Source organism: Cheilinus undulatus, linkage group 14 (assembly GCF_018320785.1).
Source record: "Cheilinus undulatus linkage group 14, ASM1832078v1, whole genome shotgun sequence".
NCBI lineage: Eukaryota > Metazoa > Chordata > Actinopteri > Labriformes > Labridae > Cheilinus > Cheilinus undulatus.
In genome coordinates this window covers 29,020,632-29,043,778 of record NC_054878.1, presented here as the reverse complement: position 1 = coordinate 29,043,778, position 23,147 = coordinate 29,020,632, and the positions used below count along the sequence as shown (strand labels likewise).

Genomic DNA, 23,147 nt, shown 5'->3' with positions numbered 1-23,147 from the left:
GGAACCTAGAAATAATTGGATATAACATCGCAATTACAATATTGGGGAAAAAAAAATCTCAATTAGATTATTTCTGCAGATCTTTCAGCCCCAGGCATATTTTTCATGGGCACAACCCATATGCTCAGCTCTGCTGCTCATCCCACAAATGCATGATCCTTACAAATATGGCATCATTTAAAAGGGTAATAAACAGGCTTTCCAACGGTATAAGATTTATTACCAAGAAGCATTGCTACAATAAAGAAATACTGTACCAAAGACAAATGGCCTTACTTTTTGTTTTAAGTTTAGATAATTAGCACCCACTAAATAAAGTGTTAGCAAAGTTCTCAGTATATGTTGCAGAAAGAAAAACTACTGTAATGTTAGTTTATTTCAATATCATTCATCCCTAGATCATTTTGTAACGGAACATAACATATCGTATCGTGTCGTATCGTAATGTTACATAACATATTGTATCCTATAGTCTTTTATTGTATTGCATTGTATTTTATTGCATCTTGCAGTTTGCACCATTTATAGTGTATCACATGATAATACAATACAGGAAAGTAATTCAACAAAATGAAGGCAAAAAAATAAAAGTTATTGTCAGTTACCCAGAATAAACCTTGATCAACCAATGATCAACCAATGATCAACACACTGTGTACTTGTCAGGTTAAAAGAATATGTATCCCTCTATTCTAAAACACCTTAGTTTAAAAAGTAAAATGTCCAATTAAACGTCCATTTTTTCCACCTCCATTAATCTCTCACCTCTTCACCTCTGTCATCCCCAACACTCCCACCCTCTGAAGTACATTCTTGTTTTTATGCCCCTTCTCACCCCGCCAGCGGCTGCACACACACAACATACACACTCCACACACCCAAACAAAAGGGGCCGACTTCTGCTGGGGCTGGTGATCATAACCTTTGACTTTTTGTTCAGTTCATGGTGCTTTACACAGCAGCCCGGTTAAATGACAGTGGCAGTTTAACTCTTATGCACACAAACACTTTTACTACTTCTCCACCCGATTACAGTGAGAGACCTCAGGGAAGCAGACAACATCACTCTCCCAAAGGTGCACTTTTCTGACAGAGACTGACTAAATGAACATATTATTTATGAGAATGAAAGAAACTAAGCTTTACAAATTCTCTTTAGGACCTCTTGCTGGTCTAAGACACTTTATCTCACTTAAAATACTCAATAAAATATGTTTAAAAAGAAACTATTTTGTACAGTTTTTGTGCATTGTTTTATAGGCCTCTACAGCAGAGGCAGGACAGTGGATAGAGTAGAAAACTTGAGAGAAATTGGGGAATGATGTGAGAAAAGAGCCACTAGCAGCACCCAAACCCAGGACACTTTCATCCAAGACCACTTCACAGCCATGGGGCATGCAGACGTAACCACTAGGCCTTTTGCGCCCTGTTATTACACAACTTTGTGGTAACTCTGACTCAAATAAATCTGCATGGGCGTTCATCAGAACTGTAGTTAATTGCACTTCATCCAAAGCATTGTGTAAAATGTAAAAAAGTGTAATGTAAATAGATAAAAATGAGGAATGCATGATATCCTCAGCATAGCAACTGATCTGACTCACTTAATCAGTTAATCACTCCTCAGCACTTGTATGGACTGGATAATGGGGCGGGTATCAGGGGCAGCTTACTGTGGAGTGTCATTTGGTGATGTCCAGATCACTGATCTGGACTTTGCTGGTGATGTGATCCTTGTGGAAACTGTGGATGTCCTTGTGGGGGCTCTTAACTTGCTGAGTGAGGAGGCTGAAATGTTGGGAATGCACATCTCCTGGTCTAAAACAAAGATCCAGGTATTCAGGGATGCCTTGGATGCTGCAATCGAATCTGTGTCTGTGGATGGTGAGAGTGTGGAAGTTTTAGAACAGTTTACCTACTTTGCATTGTAATCCATTGATCTGCTGACTGTCAGGCTGAGATGTGCAAAGTGCTGAACCGGCATGTGCTCCCATACCTGACCCTGACCTGATTAAGCAGAGTTGTAATCAGAATCAACAGAGCTTTCTTGGCTCATTTCTTTCCTGTACTCTGAAGTGAAGTTTTCGGTCTGAACTTTATGCAGCTCAATTTTTAAAAACTTGACGGATATGCTTTTGTAGGTGTTTATTTGACATCAGCCCAGAATTGGTAAGGAGATATTGGCACAGTAGATATTGGCGAAAAATACAATATTGTCCATCGCTAATAAAAATGAAGGTTTTTCCTCAGTAAGTTGTGTCTCAGAAACTTTCAAGACATAACATGTCATGCAACAAATGCTGATTTAGTGACAAAACAGGAACTCTGATCTCAGTTTTATAATTACAGCAAAGTTGAAAAAAAAAATTAAATAAGAATAAACTACATACAATAGTTAAGAAAGTAAAGTCTGACTTTTTGTAAGAGCTACTCTGATCCATTACAGGAGTCCGCCATCGTCCAGGCACATCAAAGCAGCTGACCCTCTGCCTGACGCACAATGAGGCCTTTTTACAGAGTCAGGATGGAGGGAGTAAAGAAGGAGGAGGGGGGAATTTGGAATATTTGTATAATTGTGTTCAGAGACCAGGGGGACATTAACGAAGAATGAACAAGATTTTGGGGAAAAATAATTGTATTCGCTTTGTTTCTGATGCAGCACACCTGTGCACACATTATCCAAATCAGTCTCATTGCATTAAAGCAATTTTCTCATGTTTCAGCCACACCGATTTAATGCTTTTAAGCCTTGATGCCTCCATGTGTAATTATCATTTACCAGTATGTTGGTTCGACAGTAAATGTGCTCTGTACCTGAAATAACACGGCACACATGGACTTTGACCTAGGCTGACCTGACATTAAGCTGAGTTTTGATCATATGTTCACATTTCTTATAACTTTCCTGTTTCTGTTTTACAGATGAGCATGATGCAGTACAGAAGAAAACCTTCACCAAATGGATAAATGCACAGTTCTCCAAGGTAATCTCCATGACTGTAGTTAAAATAGTTGCAGACAAATGTATCTTCAAAGAATATGAAAAGGGGTTAACGATTTTAGAGTGAAAGAAATTATATTTAACTTGAAGAGGAATTCAGAAAGGTGAAGAAAAGGCAGCACTTCTCTGTAACAATATAAAGTAAGGATGCACATTATTATTGCCATGATATCTGTATTGGCAGAGATTAGTCTAAAAAAGTTAAATATCAGTACTGCCAGTATTTACAGCTGATATATTGGCTGTACACATCAGCAATGTAACTCATATTGGCCTTGCATATTGGCAAAATGTGCAACTGTATCTATCGGGCATGCCAGGTGGTTGCTGAGGGAAACTCAGTGGCATACATATATTGATATTGGTATGAGTTTTGATATTTTGGCATATTAGATATTTGAAAAAAATCTAATATCATGCATCCCTAGTAAAAAGCCTTTATTTGATTGGGTGACCTTGGAGGGCACTCTATCACATATCATCATCTTAGAGACTTCTTTAGAGGCCACCCTGGAGGGTACCTTATCAATTTCTGGAATCCAAGAAGGCACTTATCAGCATTTGTTCAAATGCTATTTTGAGGGTGCTGGTTTAGCTCAGTTGGTGGAGCAGGTGCTGAAGCTATAGCCCTCAACGCACTGGTTGAGGAATCAATTCCTGGTCTCAACGCATTTTTGGTGCATATCTTTCCCCACTGTTGCCCCCCATATTTTCTCTCCTGCTTCTTTCAAAATAAAGGCAAAAAAATCCCAAAAGATAGTCTTAAAACAAATACATCAATAGATAAATGTTATTTTGGATATCTGAGTCCACCAGTGGTCCAGACCGTAGAAATTAAAAATGTAGATGCCACATTGACTAGCTGGGCCATACATTAACATTGCTGCCAAATAGTTGTGGCTTGTCCAATAAAAAATAGTGAATATAAAACAATTCATCAGAGTAACTTTAATGTAGACCTCTCTGCTCTTTTTTAAAAAAATTCACTGTGTCCACATCTACTTGTATTTGTTTACAGAGCAGCTCTGCCACTTAGATCATGGCAGACTCGCTATTTGTCCCAGCTGCAGGCTAACACAGCCAATGTGGCATCCATGACTATAATGTCAATGGTCCAGAGTGCGTTTTTTTTTTAAAGAGGAGTCTCTCACAGAAGTGTGTATGAGGTTTTAATTTGATTTGGAGAGTTGGTCTTGTTTGATATTTGTATCCCTCAGACAAGGAACAAAATCTGTGCTCTTTGGTTGACAAATTTTAATGGCTTTGATTGCATGATTTACCACCTGCTGGATATTTTCTTTTTCTTTACTATGATTATTACTTGGATTTAAACTATTTTTTCCTGACAACAGAATAAAAATTTCATCAATTTGTAAGGTTTTTTAGGCAATTTTCACACTGTTTCTGAGCTAACTTGGCGGTGAGCTACATATAATAGTCAAAATTGTGCTTTTTTTTTGCATCAGACAGGGAAGTCACCAATCAAAGATATGTTCTCTGACCTGAGGGACGGGAAGAAGCTGCTAGAACTGCTGGAGGGTCTTACTGGCACTGTTTTGGTGAGTTTGTGTTTGCTTGTGTTACACAGAACATTTTTGTCTCCCTTTTACCAAAAAATTAGAAGTTAAAGAGGACTCCTTCAAACCTCAGTAATAAGTCTTCACAATCAGCTGTGATTCCTCTCAATGTGTAAACATAAGATGTAATTGCCAAATTTGACCTCATCTGGAAGCTGAGCTTCACTATACAGGGAAAAATAATGTTCAATGTGACAGCATTTATAAAGCTGGAAAATGATTTCAAGCAAGGGTGGGAACGCACTAAAATGTTTTTTCCTTTAATTGGAAAGGCATGCCATTAGATTACAGGAGTGTTGTGTTTTTGCCGCTAAAACGTGACTTCAGCAGCCGCTCAAGCCAGTACAAGCACATGCGTTACCTCATGTAAACTCTACATTTAATCTAACGTAAGCACAAGAGGTCTCAGCAGATTCTTCTGGATCCTGTTATAGAGTCAGCTCAATGAAGAACAGATGTTCCAGACACATACCTCACAATGTGTCAATTGAACTTTTGCCAGTTTGTTCATTTTTTTGTTGTCTTTATTTTTATCAGGAATAAAGTACAGTTTTTTCTTCTTAAAGCTTTGGATTAGCAGTAGAGTAATCAGTTAAAGCTCCAGTGTGTTTTTTTTTCTAGTTGTGAAACAGAATGAAATTCATATCTATGCTTCTTTGTGACCTCCAAAACTAACAAGACCATCAGCATATACAATGGCAATTGCGCATACAGTTATTTTTAGTGTTTGAGAGGTCTGCTAGGGGGTCGGTTTCAGACAGTCCGTGTACATGCATAGTAAAGCTATTATAGCTGGATTACAGATGAGGACAAAATTATTAGCCCCCCATGAAAATGTCATTTTATCAAGAGCTGTTAAACTGCACAAGGATTTTTTTAACAATGCTTTTCCAAACATCCTAGTTTTATCGCAGATGCTTACATTATTTTATGTTTGACACAGAAAGAAAATTATTTCATGAAAAAACAAAAACTACCAGGGTCAAAATTAGTAGCCCCCTTTAGTGCTAATCTTTATGTTGAGCCATAGCACAAACCACTGTCTCGCAATGTTGTGATTTAACTTTTTAATGTTCAAAGCTTGTAAAAACTGAGGGTTATCTTACAAATTACACACAGTATAAAACTTCAGTAAGGGTTTAAGCTGTCACTAAGAAAGCATCATGTACATGTATGTCATGTATACACAGTTACCACTGCGTTTTTACGTGTCAAGAACTGGCGTGAGAAACATCATCTAGACATTCAAAGAGAGCCAGACAGCACAGAACAAGCCTGGCAGGGGTAGAAAGAGAGAGATTTCAAATACTTTGGAAAGAAAACTATTGAGAGATGTGTCTACAGACCCCAGAACAGCTGCCAAGACAGTAGTGAAGACTTGGCAAAGTCAGGAATTGTAGTCTCAAAGATGACAATCTCTAGAGCCCTTCACAGGAATGGACCAAGAAATACTCGACTTCTGCAGAAGAGACTGCAAGCCAGGCTGAAGTATGCTAAGACAACCTGGAGAAGGATTATGAGTACTGGTGTCCTTTGGTCAGATGATACCAGACAAGAACTCTTTGGCCACAGAGACGTTGTTTATGTTTGGAGAAAGAAGGGAGAGGCGTATCACCCAAAGAACACCGTCCCTACAGTGAAACATAGTGATGGGAGTATTATGCTGTGGGGATGCTTCACTGTGTCTGGAACTTGCAATCTCATAAAGGTGGAAGGAAACATGAAGAAAAAAGGATATGTGAAGATTCTGAAAGAAAACCTCAAGAAGTCAGCAGCAAAATTAGGTTTGGGTCGCTGCTTAACAGCACTTGAGAAAAACATTTAAAAATTGATCTTTTAATAGGGAGGCTAGTAATTTTGTCCTCATCTGTAAGTAATTTATTGACGGGGCATATCTTTTTCTGGTATGATCGATGGCTATATGCCTTTTTTTTTAGCATGTTTTAAAAGCCAGCTTCAGTTGGACTAACACAGTAATTTCTAAACTTTTTTAAAAGCATGCAGACATACGAGGATTTTTGATATACAAAAGGATCAGCTCTTTGGAGTGATAAAAGATACCGCTTTGTCCACAGGGGGTGCCAAAGTCAACACTAATCGAAAGACCCTCATGGGAGCTTTAAACTAAGTTTCTCATACTAAATGGTTAAAAACGGAGGATTTGGTGAAGAAATTGAGAAATTTTTTTCATTCCAGTATGCTCTTATGCTTGTCTCTGTCTACCACAGCTTGCTTGTGAGCATGTTTTTTATATTCTTTTTTCTGCTTGTTAGTTTTATCATAGTGTCACCCTTCAGCAGGATATCTGCTTTACAACACCTGCAGCCATGCTAAGTGCCATACATGCATGCACAAACATGTACGCACACTCTCTCTGTCTGATACCAGAATAATTCTATAATTGGGTGCTAATGAGTGGCTGAGGTATGTGCAGACTTAAAAGGGATTTGCAGTTGGCAGCTCCTCATGTGTCCATTCTTTCCATAAGTTGGCTTGTGGACTCTGCTGATAGGCTAATGGCTGTGCTGAATGTATGGAGAGAAACACTCTGCTGAGTGACTGCATAGCTTCCTGCTACACCAGTGCCTCTCAGTGTACATTTCCCTCTTCATGTTGGCTCTGGTATGAATAAGTGTTGTGAGAACAGCATGACTCAGTCCTTATTTTGAGGAAGTACTTCATACATCTGATGATTTTATGACCTAACAAAGCTCCTTGCAGGGTTCTGATTGGCTAGTGAACAGGCTGTCATTGATTTGTGTTTTGTTTCCTGTTCCTCAGACCAAAGAAAGAGGCTCCACCAGAGTACATGCTCTTAACAACGTCAATAAAGTACTTCAAGTCCTGCATCAAAATAATGTGAGTATGCTCTGTCTTTCATGCTATTATTACATGAGCTGGTGCTTTTTTGATGTTTCAAGCAAATCTTTTTTTTTAACTGGGTTACATTTTAGCCACTTAGCAGAGCACAGCCAGAAATAGGGAACCATGACAGAACAGTTATATGCCGATTCGTTTTGCTGAAGTAAAAACTCATAAACTGTTTCATTTTCAGCTGAGGTTGTGCTAATTTGATTCAGTTCAGTAGAACTTTCTTAACTTCCCAAGAAAATGTATCCTCCCATGGCCTTTTATCTAAATTTTGTCTGCATACCTCTGCCTCACTGTGTACAATAACTGGTCCTAATACCTTGACCTTAGCAGGGAGAGATAATAAGCAAGACAGGCTCATGGGAAGAAGCAGAGGCTGTTGTTTTCATGCAACTTCTGCAGCAGCCACAGACCATCAGCTGGTAGCAGTGGACAGAGTTCCCACAGAACTTTAAAGTCCCGGGAAGTGGAACCCAATACATTTTTGGAAACACACATCAAAAGATGCTTGATGTTACTGATTAAAGTATGGAAACCACATATATCATTGACATGATACATGTGCATTGAAAAGCATGATATACGCATGGTGAGAACAGATGTACTGTTGTATGTGAAGAGCAGGCAAGATCCCAGCAATTTGTTTTGCTTAAGCATGATCCTTGAAGAATAATTTCTCATCTGGTGGATAACATTAGCAATCCTAGCACCATCAGCCTTTGATTCTCTTTGCAGGTTATTATCTCTAAGTGCTTTGGTTATATGTGAGTTTAATCTGACATAGCCTCTGTACAACTTCATCTCTGTTTTCTAGATCAAAACAGTGCAAAACCATGCTGTTCCTATGAGATACTATTGATGCTATCTCTTTACTATTGTTTATATCTGTAGTTTATATCTGCAGTGGCTACTAGTGGTTGATGGCTATGTTACAGTTGTGGTGGCACATTTGGTTGGATTTGTGGGCCTGAACTGCTACAATAGTAATAAAAATCATAAAAAGGAGGCAGTAAAGTCTGCTCTAGGATGCTGTGGGTATGTTGGTTTAATACACTGAAGCTGTGCTCAGTCAGTAGAAAGAAGACCCTTTCTCAAATTTGAAAAGATGCTACAACCTGAATGGAGGACTCATCCGTCTGCTTTACTGGACGTGTCAGCGCCATGTTTGAGCACCAGAAAGACAAAATTATGCCATGGCAGGCAGACAATTTTGTGCGAAGAGTTTGTTTCATTTTCTCATCCTGTATTTAAAAACTTCAGGCTTACTAATGGTTGATTTTCTAAGCATATGAGAACTTGAGTGTCTAAACTGTGTTTGTAAGAGATCCCTGAGTTGTCAGGTTGCTGTGGAATGCGCTCCATTCTTAATGTTGCTCTTCAAAATAAAGTCTTCCATTATAATAGGAACTGGAGACTTTTATTGTGAATAATTTGGCTGAAATAAAAGGTGTCTGTCATCAGATATTTCACTGATTTAAGCATTGCGACACTAGTAGAGTGCAGGGATTAACGGCTGGTGCTTTGAGAGAGACAAAGCCACAACTTAATCATCCATGACTAAAGAGAAACAGAATATCAGTTTAAACTTCTTTCATTTAGTAAAGGAGTTTGTTCCTAAACTAAAACAGGGTATTTGGCTGCAACAGTTTGCCAGTTGAACAACAAACTGAATGATGATCCAGCACTCAGTGCTTTTATGTCGTTGCAACGTAACAAGCCTATGTTTGTGCAAGACAGATGGTGGTTTACACTGCTGACTGTAGGATGGGAGATCGGGGGTTCAAATCCCAGTCAAAGCATGAGTGTCCAGTGTGGTAAGGTCCTTAACGCCTGGAACACCTCTCCCATATGTGAATTGCTTTGGATAAAAGCGTCTGCTAATTACATTGTAACTCTGTATTGGTCACCATACCACTGATATCTGTTCCAGCTTTTACCATTTCTGTTAAGAACAGATTGTACATTTGTTTTATTCTCTGGTAACTTTGGTATGCCAGATATTGTGTTGTTTTAATTGATGAGTCAGTATTTTTGAAGGTTTTATAGCAAATTACAAAAACACCATGATAATACAAGTGACTGTGATATTATAGGTCACTACAAAACAGACATGACATTTTTTTATTGTTACATCTCTATTAGGAAGGTAGAGTGAGATTTGATGTTCATGATGGAGCTAATGTGGACTACAGAAAGATCAGAAAGCAGATCTTTGGTAGGCAGAGAGGTCACTTTTTCATTTAACCCCACACTTGACCTCATGTTCCGCTGCATGGCTTGATCCTCTCCAAAATATTTATATGTAACCAGCCTGCATTAGAGCTCTCCACATATGATAGGTTTTTGACAGATGCAGTCATAGGTAGCAATGGAAGGTGTAATTAGGGCGCTATAATCCACTTTAAGGGAAAAATGTTCAAGTTATTCAGCTATAACAGTGTGGAGCCCCATTAAGACTTGAAGCAAAACGTTATAGCCTGCTTCACAAGGAAACCCCAGTGTTGATCTGTGCTCAGAATTGTAAGTTCAGCAGTGTTGAGTTTTGTTATGTAAATAATTAAAGTCTCAATTCTGAAAGAATATTATGATTTCAGGTTTTAATGCAGAGATTTATGGTTGTATTTAACCGGATTGCCTTTCCAATTAATCTGTTCTAACTGGGATAAGTTCTCCTGTTGTAAAGAACTTTTTTCACTCCTGTATGATTATTGATTATTTGTCAGTAACTCTAATTGAAAATATCTTCCAGGTTGATCTGGTTAACATAGGAGGGACAGATATTGTGGATGGGAACCACAAGCTGACACTGGGCCTTATCTGGAGTATAATCCTTCACTGGCAGGTGAGCACACATGTGCACAAACACATAACATATGCTGCACCTTTTCTTTCCACCACACAAAGACTCATTACTGTTTGCTGACTGACTGATTGTGGACTCACAATACACTGATGATCCAGAGGGATCAAAAGAGCAGATGATGGAAAATAAGAAATGCTGTTCACACATGAGTTCATGCATTGTAAACATGTTTATCATTGGGTGCTTTGTGCAAGGCTGACCTGCTGAGATAGGACACAAAACAGCTTTCAGATAGTTCTTAATGGAGATTTATAAAAAAGGCTGAGTTCTACCTTTTAAAGCACTTATTACATTACTTCCTCAGCATTCGTTTACTAGATTGTTGCTCCTTTTAGTGTATGCACCATGAATTTTAAAGTATGTCTTCTGCTGCACATGATAGACATGCTATCATTGCCTAGAAAACCAGTTTGTCTGTCAGTAAACCACAGAGTATTTGTGCTAAACTTAATGGGAAGAAGGACAATGGCAATTTAAACAATTACAAAAATTAATCAAAGTTTTAACAGGTGTCTTGTGTAAGGTCTTTGATATGTAGAGCTGCGAAAATTTAGATGTTATTACATCTGTAATCATTACTAAAACATTTTAATTGAATCCAAGTGCAATACAACTTCACTGTTATTATAAATTAACATTGGTCTTCTTATAAGAGGGTGTAGTCTTTATTATAATATAAATGACAAACGCTGGTCTATTATAATAGGCAATATCAGAGAGTACGGTCTAGACCTGCCCTCTTTGTAAAGTGTCTTGAGATAACTTCAGTTATCCTACTGGCATCTTTATTCTGGCTCATTTATATTAACAAGACTGCTTTTATTCAGCTGGCGACTTTTAAAACACTGTTTTCACTCTCAAAAGTTTTGATTCAGGCAAAGTTTAGGCACTGGCACCTTTAAAAAAAATATTGATTCAGCACCGATATCAGAAATAACCTAAATGCTACCAAACCCTATTCACGGTCATGGAAGTGGTGACAAAGGATGGCACTACATATGTCACCTGGTACCAGATCAGCCAGTATAACATTTTCCAAAAAATCAGTGGCAGTAGAGAGTTTGAACCTGTAAGAGGCAGTTTCTTTGTATAATTTTAACCCAGAATGTAGAGTTTGATTGCTCTGTGCTCAAAAGTTAAGACTTAGATCCTAACTGATCAACAGTCCTACTACCAAATACCATTAGTCTGTTTCATGAACATTAGTCTGTTTCGTGAACAGCCAAAAACTCATCACAGGAGCTTTAAAATCATGTTTATGTCTCATATACACTCATGTAAGCACTGTTTCTTCTTCTAGGTTAAAGACATTATGAAGGACATCATGTCCAACCTGCAGCAGACAAACAGTGAGAAGATTTTACTGAGTTGGGTACGCCAGTGCACCCGTTCTTACCCAGAAGTGAACGTGCTGAACTTCACCACCAGCTGGGCTGACGGCTTGGCTCTCAACAGCATCCTACACCACTTCAGGTGATTTTACTTTGATGCTACGTTTAGTTTGTAGTATGGAGGCTCTCTCTCTCTTTTTTGCCATGTTTTGATTTTTTTTGCTGCGAGACAAATTTCAGCTTTAAGTTGACATCGCATACTTGACATCTGCCCTTTTGTCTCTGCTCTTAAATCACTTTGAGCACAGACCAAAACCTTCAAATGCTGACAAGTGCTGGAATTTTGGAGCGGCAGATGTGTTAGGAACTTTTCTGAGTGTGTGTGTGAGAGAGAGGGAGACATTGTGTGGATACCCAGGCTGTGCAAGTGGCGGGAGGTCAGGTTGACAGGTCAGCGCCTGCCGGGTGTGTGTACACTGCTTCACTCACTCTGTTTACGCCTGCCGTGTCACTGTTTGCACACGCTCGGTGTATGTGTGTATGCTGTTGTATATGAAAGAAAAGAGAGCAAGGGAGGCATGAGGGGTGTTTTCCCCCCTCTATGTAACCCCTTGTCCCTACTCGTCACACACAAATACACACTCATACACAGGCCTGTGAGCTGTGAGAAAGGCCAGTGTTGGTTTAGACCTTGGCTGGGGTTTAAGTGGATCACTGAACACACGCATTCCACATCTAACTTGCCTCAACGCAAGTCTCCCCATGAAGAGAAAAGAGGAGACACCTCTCTGCATTGGCTAGAGGGTTGTCAAGATATCAGAATTTTAATCCTTGATTTCATACTAGAAAAAAATCAAACAATGTTGATACCGGTTATGATTCAATGGCATATTAAAAAGACATCCTTAGTACCTTTGATTGATTAATTTCCTTTTTGATTTACAAAGTTTACAGGCAAACTCCTGCAAAATGTCATACTTGCTCAAAGATGTGCAGTTTTTGTTACATTAACCTTGCAGTGCTGATGGAGTGGCCATACTCCCTGTCTTTGGGCAGATCCATCATGCAAAGCTTCAATCTGAGGTTTTGTTCCCAGTCAGAGAACGACTCGAACCAATCAGCATTATTTGAGTAGAACAGAGCGGTTACTATGGCCATGTTTTAGTTGCACTGCAAGCTGGCTGACTGTTTCTGCCTGTGTAAGGATTAGTTAGGATGCAGCATCTCTTTGTATTTTCTTGTGAGTCAAAAAAGCGAAAAGTTGCTAAAGCATTTCTGACACATTTTCCTGAATGAATGTTCTAAAATTAACACCGCCTTTGTCGTTCTTTTTTAACAGTAGTCTGGTGATCTTTAAGTTTCATTTAAGGATAGATCAGTCAGGACCACTTCGTCAAGAAAGGCACCTGATTTGCAGTTATAAATATTTCTCTTTATTAGCAGTTGTTTATTTGCTGTTATTACTGTTATTTATATTTGGCAGAGTGGCTGCTCTGGGATCCGCTGCCTTTCCGCAGACCTAAGTGGAAACCATAAAGCAGGACCAGCACATGTTCCTGCTCTTCCTGTGACAACTAGGAAAGTCTGAGGAAGGAAAAGAAGCAGCAATAAACCCAGAGCAGAGAAGGCATCAATGACAAAAGAATAACATTGATAGAGTTGTACATAGCATAAAGGAGGAGCTAGGGTGGAGGAGGGTTGCAAAAAGTAGCTTGCATAAGGAGCAGCAAAGCATAGCCAGGCAAGAGCAGTTTAAATATGGCAACATGAAAGCAATTAGCCAATAGTGGGCTTAGAGCAAATCAGCTGGCCGTCAGCTGATGAAGGCTTGCGTGAGATCAGCTGATCTTGATAGTATTGCAGTGCTTGACTCCATAGCCTGTCTGAACTAATTTGATTATGTTTCTAGTCATCTGCATGGCGACAGTGGTTTAATTTCCCCTTTTGTCAGTATTATTAAGAATGAGTTTATTGGTTTTGACTTATCATTTTACTCTGGTTTTCCTCTTTTCCAATTAATCATGCGATTTTAGTGGTTATCCTTCAAGGATAACTTTAAGTCGCCCATGTCCCCGCTTCTTCACACATAGTGGTAATTCTTTTAAGAACTGGACCACAATTCGTTATTGAAGAAGAGTTAAGAACCACCCTGAAAGCTTTTATCTTAGCTTTGCACTAACGACTGCTTATCAAGCTAACGTTGAGTGTTTATTCCTCAGCGGCTGCATCAGCCTATACCATCATATGTTTTATTTCTTCTGCCCGTAATAAATATGACAGACAGGATTACCTTCTGACATTTTTTTTTGACAGGTTTGTCTTCCCAAGCAATCAATGTAGTGTTCTCAACTTCTTTGAAATATATCCCATGCAAGAAAATATGCTCAAAGGAAGGTGATTCTGTTTCCTTGTGAAATGATACAAACATAACAGATGTTATTGTGGTACTAATGAGTCCAAAACATACTTTATGTCAAACACAAACCTGCATAGATAGTAGAGCAAATGATCTAATAAGGTATACAAAAGACATACAGTACTGTGCAGAAATTCTTAGGCATGCTTGAGCCCAAAACTGAAGCTAAAGAAATGGCAAGTAAACCGACCTGAGGTCACCATAGGGCATGAAGGAGGATTGACACAACCCAAGTTGTGCTCTGGATGTCTTTGCATCTTACCAGGGCCATGAGAAAATAATCTGTTGGAAAAAAATAATAAAGTCCACAGTTTTAGGGTTGGATGTGACAGGTAAGCACAGTCTGGAGTACTATGCTGGTGGGTAGTAAAGTTGCCACAAGCCCCTGGTTGGCTGTGGATGTCCCAAAGGCCGAAAAATTGCCGGCAGTGTCCGGGAATATCACCAGGGGTGAAAAGGCCCAGCCAAAAGTACTGTTAAATTTAACCTTTACCTCCAGCTGTTGATATGTGTGAGCCACAACCCTCCAGTCCTTGGCTGTAGCATATCCTGCCTCTTGATGAATCTAAACTTATGCACATGACTCTATATTTGAATATAAGAAAGCTTGGAACATAATTGATAAACAAGTTGCTTATGAGACTTTAATTTTCTCCATGTTGTGGCTTCTTTTGTCTGTTTCAGACCAAATGCATTCAGCTGGGATACTGTGGTCAAAATGAGCCCTGTGGAGAGACTGGACCATGCCTTCACAGTTGCCAAAGACAAGCTGGCTATTGAGAAACTACTGGATCCAGAAGGTACCAGCACTTTTAACAACAGCTTCTCTTAGTGTGTGCAGGACTCAGCTTGACTGTGGTATTTTGGACCAGAAATATTGAGGACGTTTTCCCTTAAAATAAGACACTGGTTGCAGAAGAAAAGGTGCATGTTGACCCTTCCTGAAAGTAAAAGTTGATTGACATTTATTTTACTGCATGAAATCCCCTCATGTTTAATCTGCCTATGTTGTGCAGCCTACCTTTATGTCCTGCCAGCAGTAGGATAAGCTCACAAAAGAGCAAATACTTTGTTGTCTTTGGCTGAATGTTTTTTGGAAGCCATGTTTGCTCATGTAGCACCTGTAGATACACTCAAGCTGTATTCAGGCTCCTTGTCATGTCACAACTGAGCAGCAGTCACACCTGACCTGAGTCAAAGCCCATTTTAATCTGCCTCAACATGCCTTTTTTTTTTTTTTACTCCCTTCTAACAAAACCTCTTCATCTGATCTCCTGCCATCCCTAACTGTTATCTCACTCTATCTCCCATGCTGCATTTCTCCTCGTGCAAATCTCACCTCTTTAATCCTCCTGCTTCTCATGCTTAATTTATATCTCTAATCTTTCACCTACAATCCCGGTCTCTTCTTTCTCAGATGTGGCAGTGCAGTTACCTGACAAGAAGTCCATCATCATGTACATTACGTCCCTATTTGCTGTGCTTCCCAAAGACGTGAGCATGGAGTCCATCAGAGAGGTGGAGACACTGCCACGCAAATACAAAGTGGAGTCTGAGGATGCAGGTCCAGGCCTGGGCGCTCAGGTAAAATCTATCACTTCCAGCGGAGAATGGGTTCACACATCTGTTTCTTTAAGGAATGCAAGGTGTGCTTTTGTGTGTGGAAATCCACAGCTGTTGACCAGAGATGTAGACAGAAGCACAGAGAGAACTTTAGGACCTTCTATCTGAAATCAAAGACTTTTCTTTTATAGACATGTTTTCTGAATAGATTTTGATCATGATCTGAAATATTTTTTCTTGCACGCAAATCTATGTTCACTTTCATTGGGTTTCACAAAACCAAGCTCACTTTTCACAGGATGTTTTGGTGCTGTGAGATCACCCTATGATAGAACGACCCCATTTATTTTGATTTTGAACTTAATACTGAACACCTGCACATCTGTTATACTGTGAGTGAAGCCACAAAACCAATCTTCATTACCCACAGAGCAATTTAGAAGACTGACTTGATTAGCAAACCACAAATGCACTCATCTGCATCTATAAATGACTCATGACTTGCACATTTTTTCTGTTATGAGGTTTCATCTTGACTGCAGATATTAAAATTGTTTTTATTTCTTATTCCTGCAAAGAAGGACTTAATCTGTCTTTTTTAAGTAGCTTTGCAGTAATTTGTAATTTGATTGAATTGGTGTTAGGATCAATAATGGAAATGCTCTTTTTGTTTTTTTGTTTTTTTTTAACTGCATGCTCATACGTGTTTCTCCAGAGAGATGATAATACCAGCCGCTCATACATAACCAAGGCTAACTTTACTAGCATATTGTGGCAAATAGCCATCATCAAACACACACTGAAAACTATACTTACTGAACTTTCATTGGAGGTGCCAACAACATGCAGTCTAGCAGTAAATTTTTTTGCAGGTAGTGGTACTCACACTTGGATGAAAAGACAATATACATTACATGGATAAAAGTATTTGGCCACACCTCTAAATTATTGAAATCAGATGTTTTAATCAAAATTGTTGCCACAGGTGTATAAAATCAAGCATATATCTATGAAATCTCTATTTGAAAACATTTGTGAAGAGCTCAGTGACTTTAAGTCTGGTACTGTGATGGACCCCACCTTTGTAGTAAGACGGTTCATGAAATTTCATCCCTTCTGGATATTCCACAGTCAACTGTAAGGGATATTATTAGAAAGTGGAAGTGTTGAGGAAGAATAGCAAGTCAGCCACAAGGTAGGAGACCATAAAAATCATAGAGCTGGGTCAACGACTGCTAAAGCATCACTATAAGTGATGCTTAAAAGTTGCCAAAGCTCTGCTGATTCTATAGCCGAAGACAACTTCTGTTGGCATTAAAGTAAGCACAAAAACTGTGCGGTGGGAGCTTCATGGAATGGGTTTCCATGGCTGAGCAGCTGCATGCAAGCCTCCTATTACCAAGAACATTACTTGCCCGACTGCATTGTGCCAACTGTGATGTTTGGTGGAGGAGGAATAACTGTATGGGGCTGTTTTTCAGGGTTTGGGCTAGGCCCCTTATCTCCAGTGAAGGGCAACTTTAATGCTTCAGCATACTGAGTCATTTTGGGCAATGCTATGCTTCCAACTGTGTGGCAGCAGTTTGAGAAAAGCTCATTCCTATTTCAACATTCCTGTGCTCCAGTGCACAAAGCAAGGACTATAAAGACATGATTTGATTAGTTCAGGGTGGAAGAACTTGACTGGCCCGCACAGAGTCCTGACCTCAACCCCGTCAAGCACCTTTGGGATGAACTAGAACAGAGATTGCAAGCCAAGCCTTCTTGATGCTCAAAATAAATCCATCATACATCAGTAATATGCTGTCTAAGAGCTAAACTGTGCTTTATAACCTCCTTAATTCCCTTGTCTCAGTTATATCAGTGAGGCAAGGGAGGCCCTGAGAAGCAGTTGCTACCTGTCTGAGCCCCTCTGCCTGTGCTGGTGTAAACAAATCATTATCTCCATCTGTGTATGGAGGAATGATACTTCAGCTCCTGAACTTTAGCCTCAACAACTGAAAAGCTAGAGTTGCCAAAAAACATGCTGACCCATAAATGCTTCAACCTTTGCTGCTGCTTTATGTTTCTGATAACATTTAGTGTGAAGGCCACAGACTCAGTTATGTGCACACATATGGGAACACTGTGAAGTGTCTCATTGTGCTTTGCCAGATAGAATGAGTCACCCCCCATCCCGTCACTCTGAAAAAGCCATCTCCTTGGTTGTCTCTCCAGCGCCACTCATGAAAAGCACAGCATGCACAGGCAAACAGGGAGGAGAGCCATGACTCACCCCTCTGACATTCGCCAACAGAGCAAGTGAGTGAGCAAGCAGCGTGCCGCTGGAAAACACAGAGCTGGAAAGGGATGGAAGGAAATCGGGGGAATAAATTGGTGAGAATGGGAGAGTGTGCAAAGAGTCAACAAGGAAGGTTATGTGAGGATTGAAATGTGTGCTGGTGGGCAGGAAGCTAACAGAAATACTGTTACTGTGTAATGTTTGACATCTGCAGCCATTTCCAAAGCATCTTTTTGCACATCCTGATTCCACTGGACTTTCGTGCTGTTTTACAAACTTAAGCGTCCTATCTGGGGCTGCACAATAACATGCTATTTTAATAGTTATTCCAGCATGAGCATTTGCAGTAATTACATTGCTATAGTATACATTTGTTTACTTAAATACAAAAAGTTCTCAATTTAGCATTTGTACATTTAATCTGATGAGTGAAGTCCTCTGACTGATGCCTGTCGTCAGCTACCCTTAGATTAATTTGTGCCAATTTAGGCTAGCCACACACTAGACGAATATAAAATCCAGGTATAAGGACAGTTTCAACTCGGGCTGGAAGATTAATCCAGTGTCTGTTTCACTTATGATTTTGTCCCTAGGTATTGCAAAACAGCTCTCACTTTCATTTAAGTGAGGAGCAGAGAAAAAGACATGGCATATACTGTGGTTAGTTTTAAAAAAAGAGAGAAAGAAGATGACAAAACCACATTGGTTTGGAGGAGCTGGACTTGGGAAATGCAAAATAACTAGCAGAATTTTGCTGCTTTATTGTTAATTAATGCATGAATGCTAAAGCTGCAAAATAGTAATTGTATTTAATAGTCGTGAACTCAATATCAATGGAAAATAATCCTGATAATGATTTTTGCCATTATTAAGCAGCCCTAGTTGATTTGACTTTAAATATTATAATCTTCATTATAATATATAATTTTCAGTGGATCACAGATGTGTGCCAAAAATAGAAGGTAGCAAAACGTTTGATATGCTTTTATTTTGCAGGGTATGTCTCAATCTCTTCGTTCATTTAACATTCGATTATGAGAGAAAAAAATCAGTAATTGTGGATTGTGAGACCATGCAACTTCTGTCTGAAGAAACAACTTTTCCACAGATATGAGATCTTACAGAAACTTGCATGATTAAAAGTTACTTTAGAAGAAAAACACATATGGAAAAAGGATCAGTGTCCTGACTGGTGTGCACTCTTAGTTTGCAAAAAAAAAAAAAAAAAAAATGAGGAAGGGAATATAGGTGAAATCCTGGCTAAGTATTGTTGTGCTTCAAAAGTATCAGCATCCGGTTGGTGCAGTGTTAATTATGGTCGACTAAAACTATGACTTAAAATTTTCATCGATTACCTTTTTTTCATAAGTAAGGTGATTGTCAATCAGCTAGAAATAGATCTTTGTTGACAAAAACTCTGATGAAAAGTAACTTTACCCGTTTATTAAGGAGTTTAAAATGTAAATTTGTTTTGAAGGATATTAGAAATTCACAATATTTCTTCACTGTGAGTAAATCTGTCAAACACCACGTCTGCTCCTCTGCCTCTCAGCAGGGATCCAAGGTTTTGTTGGGTGCATAGACCACACAAGTATGGTTTGGCACCAGATTCAGCCAAAGATAATCAACGTTTTGGCTTAAATTTTTGACAAAAATGGACGAAAACTGGTCTAACCTGTTTTTCAGTTGTTTCTCATTGACTAAAACTAGATAAAAAATATAAAGGGTAGAAAAGACTAAAATGTGACTGTTATGCATCTTTGTGGCCCTTTGCACATCCTTAATGACTGGAGGGGTAAAAGCTGAAAGTTTTGTCAGTGGTATTCAGAGGCAGCCCGGCCTGGAATTATATGGTTATGATACTTGATCAGGAGGGCTCCTACTCGATAATATTGGCACCATATTTAAGGATTATTAATAAGATTGCTACAAGCCTCAAATAGAGTTATGTGCACCTGATTGTTGAGGGTAAAAACAGGTCTCAAATTGAGCTTTTAACGGTCAAGAGTGTAACTAGCCTGAGGGACATTAAAGGCTTTTTTAGATTCAATACATTTTATTTTGCAATTAGCTATAGCTAATATCAGTTTTTTAGTGTGAGTTTATTTCTCACACGTATATGGTTATTATAATATAAAGCATGTTATGCTTAACCAATTTTTCTTATATATCATGCAGGCTTAAGAGATGAACTCAGCATTCAAATAGCTAACATTGTAATTGTATGATGCAAAGTTCTGTCTATCTAAGCTAATTTAAACTCACTGCACTAGTTGGACAATTTATTGTATTGTTCTTAATATCCAAATAAATTCACAGAAAGAAAAGATATCACAGTGCCATTTTTCCACAATGTTCAGCCCTGATCCTGTCAATATTCTCACTAGAGACTGAGTTGTACCAGCATGTGTATATATTTTTTTTAACTTCGCAAGTTATCTTAATTTTTGCAGTTTCTGGCCTGCTCTGCTCTTTTCTGTCTCTCACACACATCCCTGAAGCAGCTCACTGACATTTTTTTTTTTTTTTTTTTTAAGTCTGAAAATCCAGGGAAAACATCTCTTAAGGTTTTTATTGCCCATGGGCACATACTTCACACGTCCTGGAACGACTGCTGGAAAAGTCTTTTTAAATAGTGCTCTCATTGGTCGAACCTAGGGTTTAGTTTCCTGGCGCACTTCATCCCTCCATAGGAAGTGATGTGTAATGCTGCTGGTAGAGGAGGAAAAATAAAGGCTCTTTGTTTTAGGTTTCAGTGTTTAGTTGGCCCTTTGTAGCTTTAGCATCATAACATTAGTTTTAATCCTGTTGTGTAGTTTTACCGAGTGATTGATTGAAATTTCAAAGATGACTTCTGCTCACAACTTTGTTGCATAAAAGATGGGATTTTATTGTTGATGGTGGATGCAGGTTGATTTTTCAGATGCTGCAGAATCACTACTGTTAAAGTGTTGAATGCAGAGACTGAGCTGAGCAAATCATCTGGTGATGATAAAGTGTTCTGACCACAGCTATTTAACGGCCATTCAAGTCAATAAATAGTCTGAGGCTGCAGTTTTCTCTCCCTTCCTCTCTCCGATGTCTTTGTCTCTGCCAACACACACTGCTCTAACATAAAGGCTCACTGCAGTTTTGTCTTTTTCCATAATAACCTAAAGGTCATTGAGTATTTTCAGCTGATGACCTTTTCCTGAATTTACTACACGGACATAAAAGTTGTGCAATTTCAGCCTGGAACCTAAACATCTATTTGACTTTATACCGTACTGGGTGTAGAGTTAGCCTTTCTGCTATCTTGGATTTAACGTAACAGCCACTGCAAAGATTTTCCCTCTTCGTTTCAGCTCCAGAGAGATTTGTTGAGCTCTGTTGAACTTTTTCCTACATTTCCTTAAAGGAAATGAAAACCAGGAATGGTGTCAATGCAGTTTCTCAAGAAGCCATAACGTTTTAACTGTGTGTACAGTTGAAACAATGTCTTCAGTGATATTCATACATGAGAATATGTCTCAAATTTCTTTATTTTCCTCTTGAGTGATAAGATAAAGCCACATTCTGTAAAAGCTGGGACTCTGTAACTTTACTAGTCTCAGAATGAGGCTGACCCACCCAGCATGCCAGGGGCCGCTCCCAGCATCCCATAATAGTTGTATTTCTCTCAATGGAGCATGTCTCTCTGAATGCCCCACAGCAGCAAAGGCCCCTCCTAGATGTCATGACAAATAGAGTTTTTGGGAATGGCTGTGTGACAAAGATGTCATTGTTTCTTGTTGAGGACTTTTGCTTTTCATTGATGCATTTGACATTTAATCTGGCATTCTGATAGGGATCAAATCCCTTATTTTCTGAGTCTGAGGGCAGTAGACTAAAATAGAAAATAAAAGATTGTCTGTCTCTGTGTTGCCTGAAACTACATATAAATCATCTGATTTGCTTTAAATATCACTGGGGTGCTTCAATGATGCTTGCAGCCCTAGTTTGCTTTCCCTTCTTCTAAACATGCCTGTAATTTAAAAAAACACTATTCTGATATCATTTTTCCATATGCAGATGAAGGAAGCAAGCAGCAGCCCCCGACCTGTGACCCCCACCACCCTGTCAGAGATGGAGGGGGACATGGAGGGCGGCCTGCTGGAGGTGGACCTGGACACCTACCAGACCACGCTTGAGGAGGTGCTGACCTGGCTACTGTCAGCTGAGGACACCCTGCAGATCCAGGACGAGGTATCTGATGATGTGGAGGAAGTCAAAGACCAGTTTCACACGCATGAGGTATGTGCTTCAGCCAAACTGCTGATATTCTAACCAGTAATAATTCACTTCACTGGAGCTTCAAGGTTAAGATTCAAAGAACATGTAATAGACATGGGAAAAAAGCACTCTCTTACCAGTTTCTATCTTAAATTTGTATTAAACAAGTCTTCAATAAAGATAAATCAACCATGTATATTTCAATTTGGATTAGAATCATGTAAAAAAACATCTAATGAAACAGTATAGTTTTCAAATAACAGTGAATATGCACTGTTGTGTCTTTATAACATGAATAAATCCACTGTAAGAACTCCCCCTACATTGTTGGTACTACAGATAATGTCCCAGAGACAGAGGCCTCCCACATTCAGCTGTACATGCTCCGTACATGTTGGGAATGCCTGGAATTCTACCGTGCCGCACAGCACCCTATGGTGCCCTGGCACAGAGCTGACTTGCCTGCTCGAGGAGGTGTAGCTGCAGGGTTTGTGTCTGTGCATGTGTGTAAAGGGGCTTTGGCAGGATTTCCCTTGGCTGAAATGTGAATATTGGTGAAGTCTAACGTCTGGAATGCAGGTCAAAGCAAAAAATAGCCAGACTGCAAGCAACAAGACCCAAAGCCTCTTTAACAGCCTGAGTTTTAGGGGATCTAAGGGGAAAAAAAAAATCCAGTTTGTTTCTGCTTTGCTGTTCATGTACTTACTCCAGCTTCTCCTGCTAAGCCTCATCGAAAACAATGTGCTCAGAGGTGCAGATGAAAATGCTTACTCATCCAGAGAGGTCACGGAAAACAGACAATAACTCGCCTCATTGCTTTTCATATTGCTCGGGACATGAACCAGCAAAAAGCAGCTCCTCTGAGGAGTTTAGAAGCTACAGAACTCCTTCAAAGCTGCCCTCATGGTTCCTCCTGAAGCTTTTGCCCTTCAGTTTTTGAATCTCTGCAGGCTTGTCTGACTGTTGCTATGAAACACTCACAAATACACATGC

The 23,147-nt window shown here is 39.3% G+C and overlaps 1 protein-coding gene across 6 annotated transcripts in view; it reads left to right on the top strand.

Moving 5' to 3' along the window:
* utrn (utrophin) overlaps window positions 1–23,147 on the top strand; it is a 315,204-nt gene that overhangs the window by 37,167 nt on the left and 254,890 nt on the right. For all 6 annotated transcript variants that reach the window (XM_041805540.1, XM_041805544.1, XM_041805541.1 and 3 more), the window contains 8 exons: window positions 2,923–2,984; window positions 4,468–4,560; window positions 7,360–7,437; window positions 10,199–10,291; window positions 11,613–11,785; window positions 14,744–14,859; window positions 15,477–15,643; window positions 21,954–22,175. In XM_041805540.1, the coding sequence (XP_041661474.1) occupies window positions 2,923–2,984; window positions 4,468–4,560; window positions 7,360–7,437; window positions 10,199–10,291; window positions 11,613–11,785; window positions 14,744–14,859; window positions 15,477–15,643; window positions 21,954–22,175 (1,004 nt within the window). The remainder of the gene's footprint in view (window positions 1–2,922; window positions 2,985–4,467; window positions 4,561–7,359; window positions 7,438–10,198; window positions 10,292–11,612; window positions 11,786–14,743; window positions 14,860–15,476; window positions 15,644–21,953; window positions 22,176–23,147) is intronic.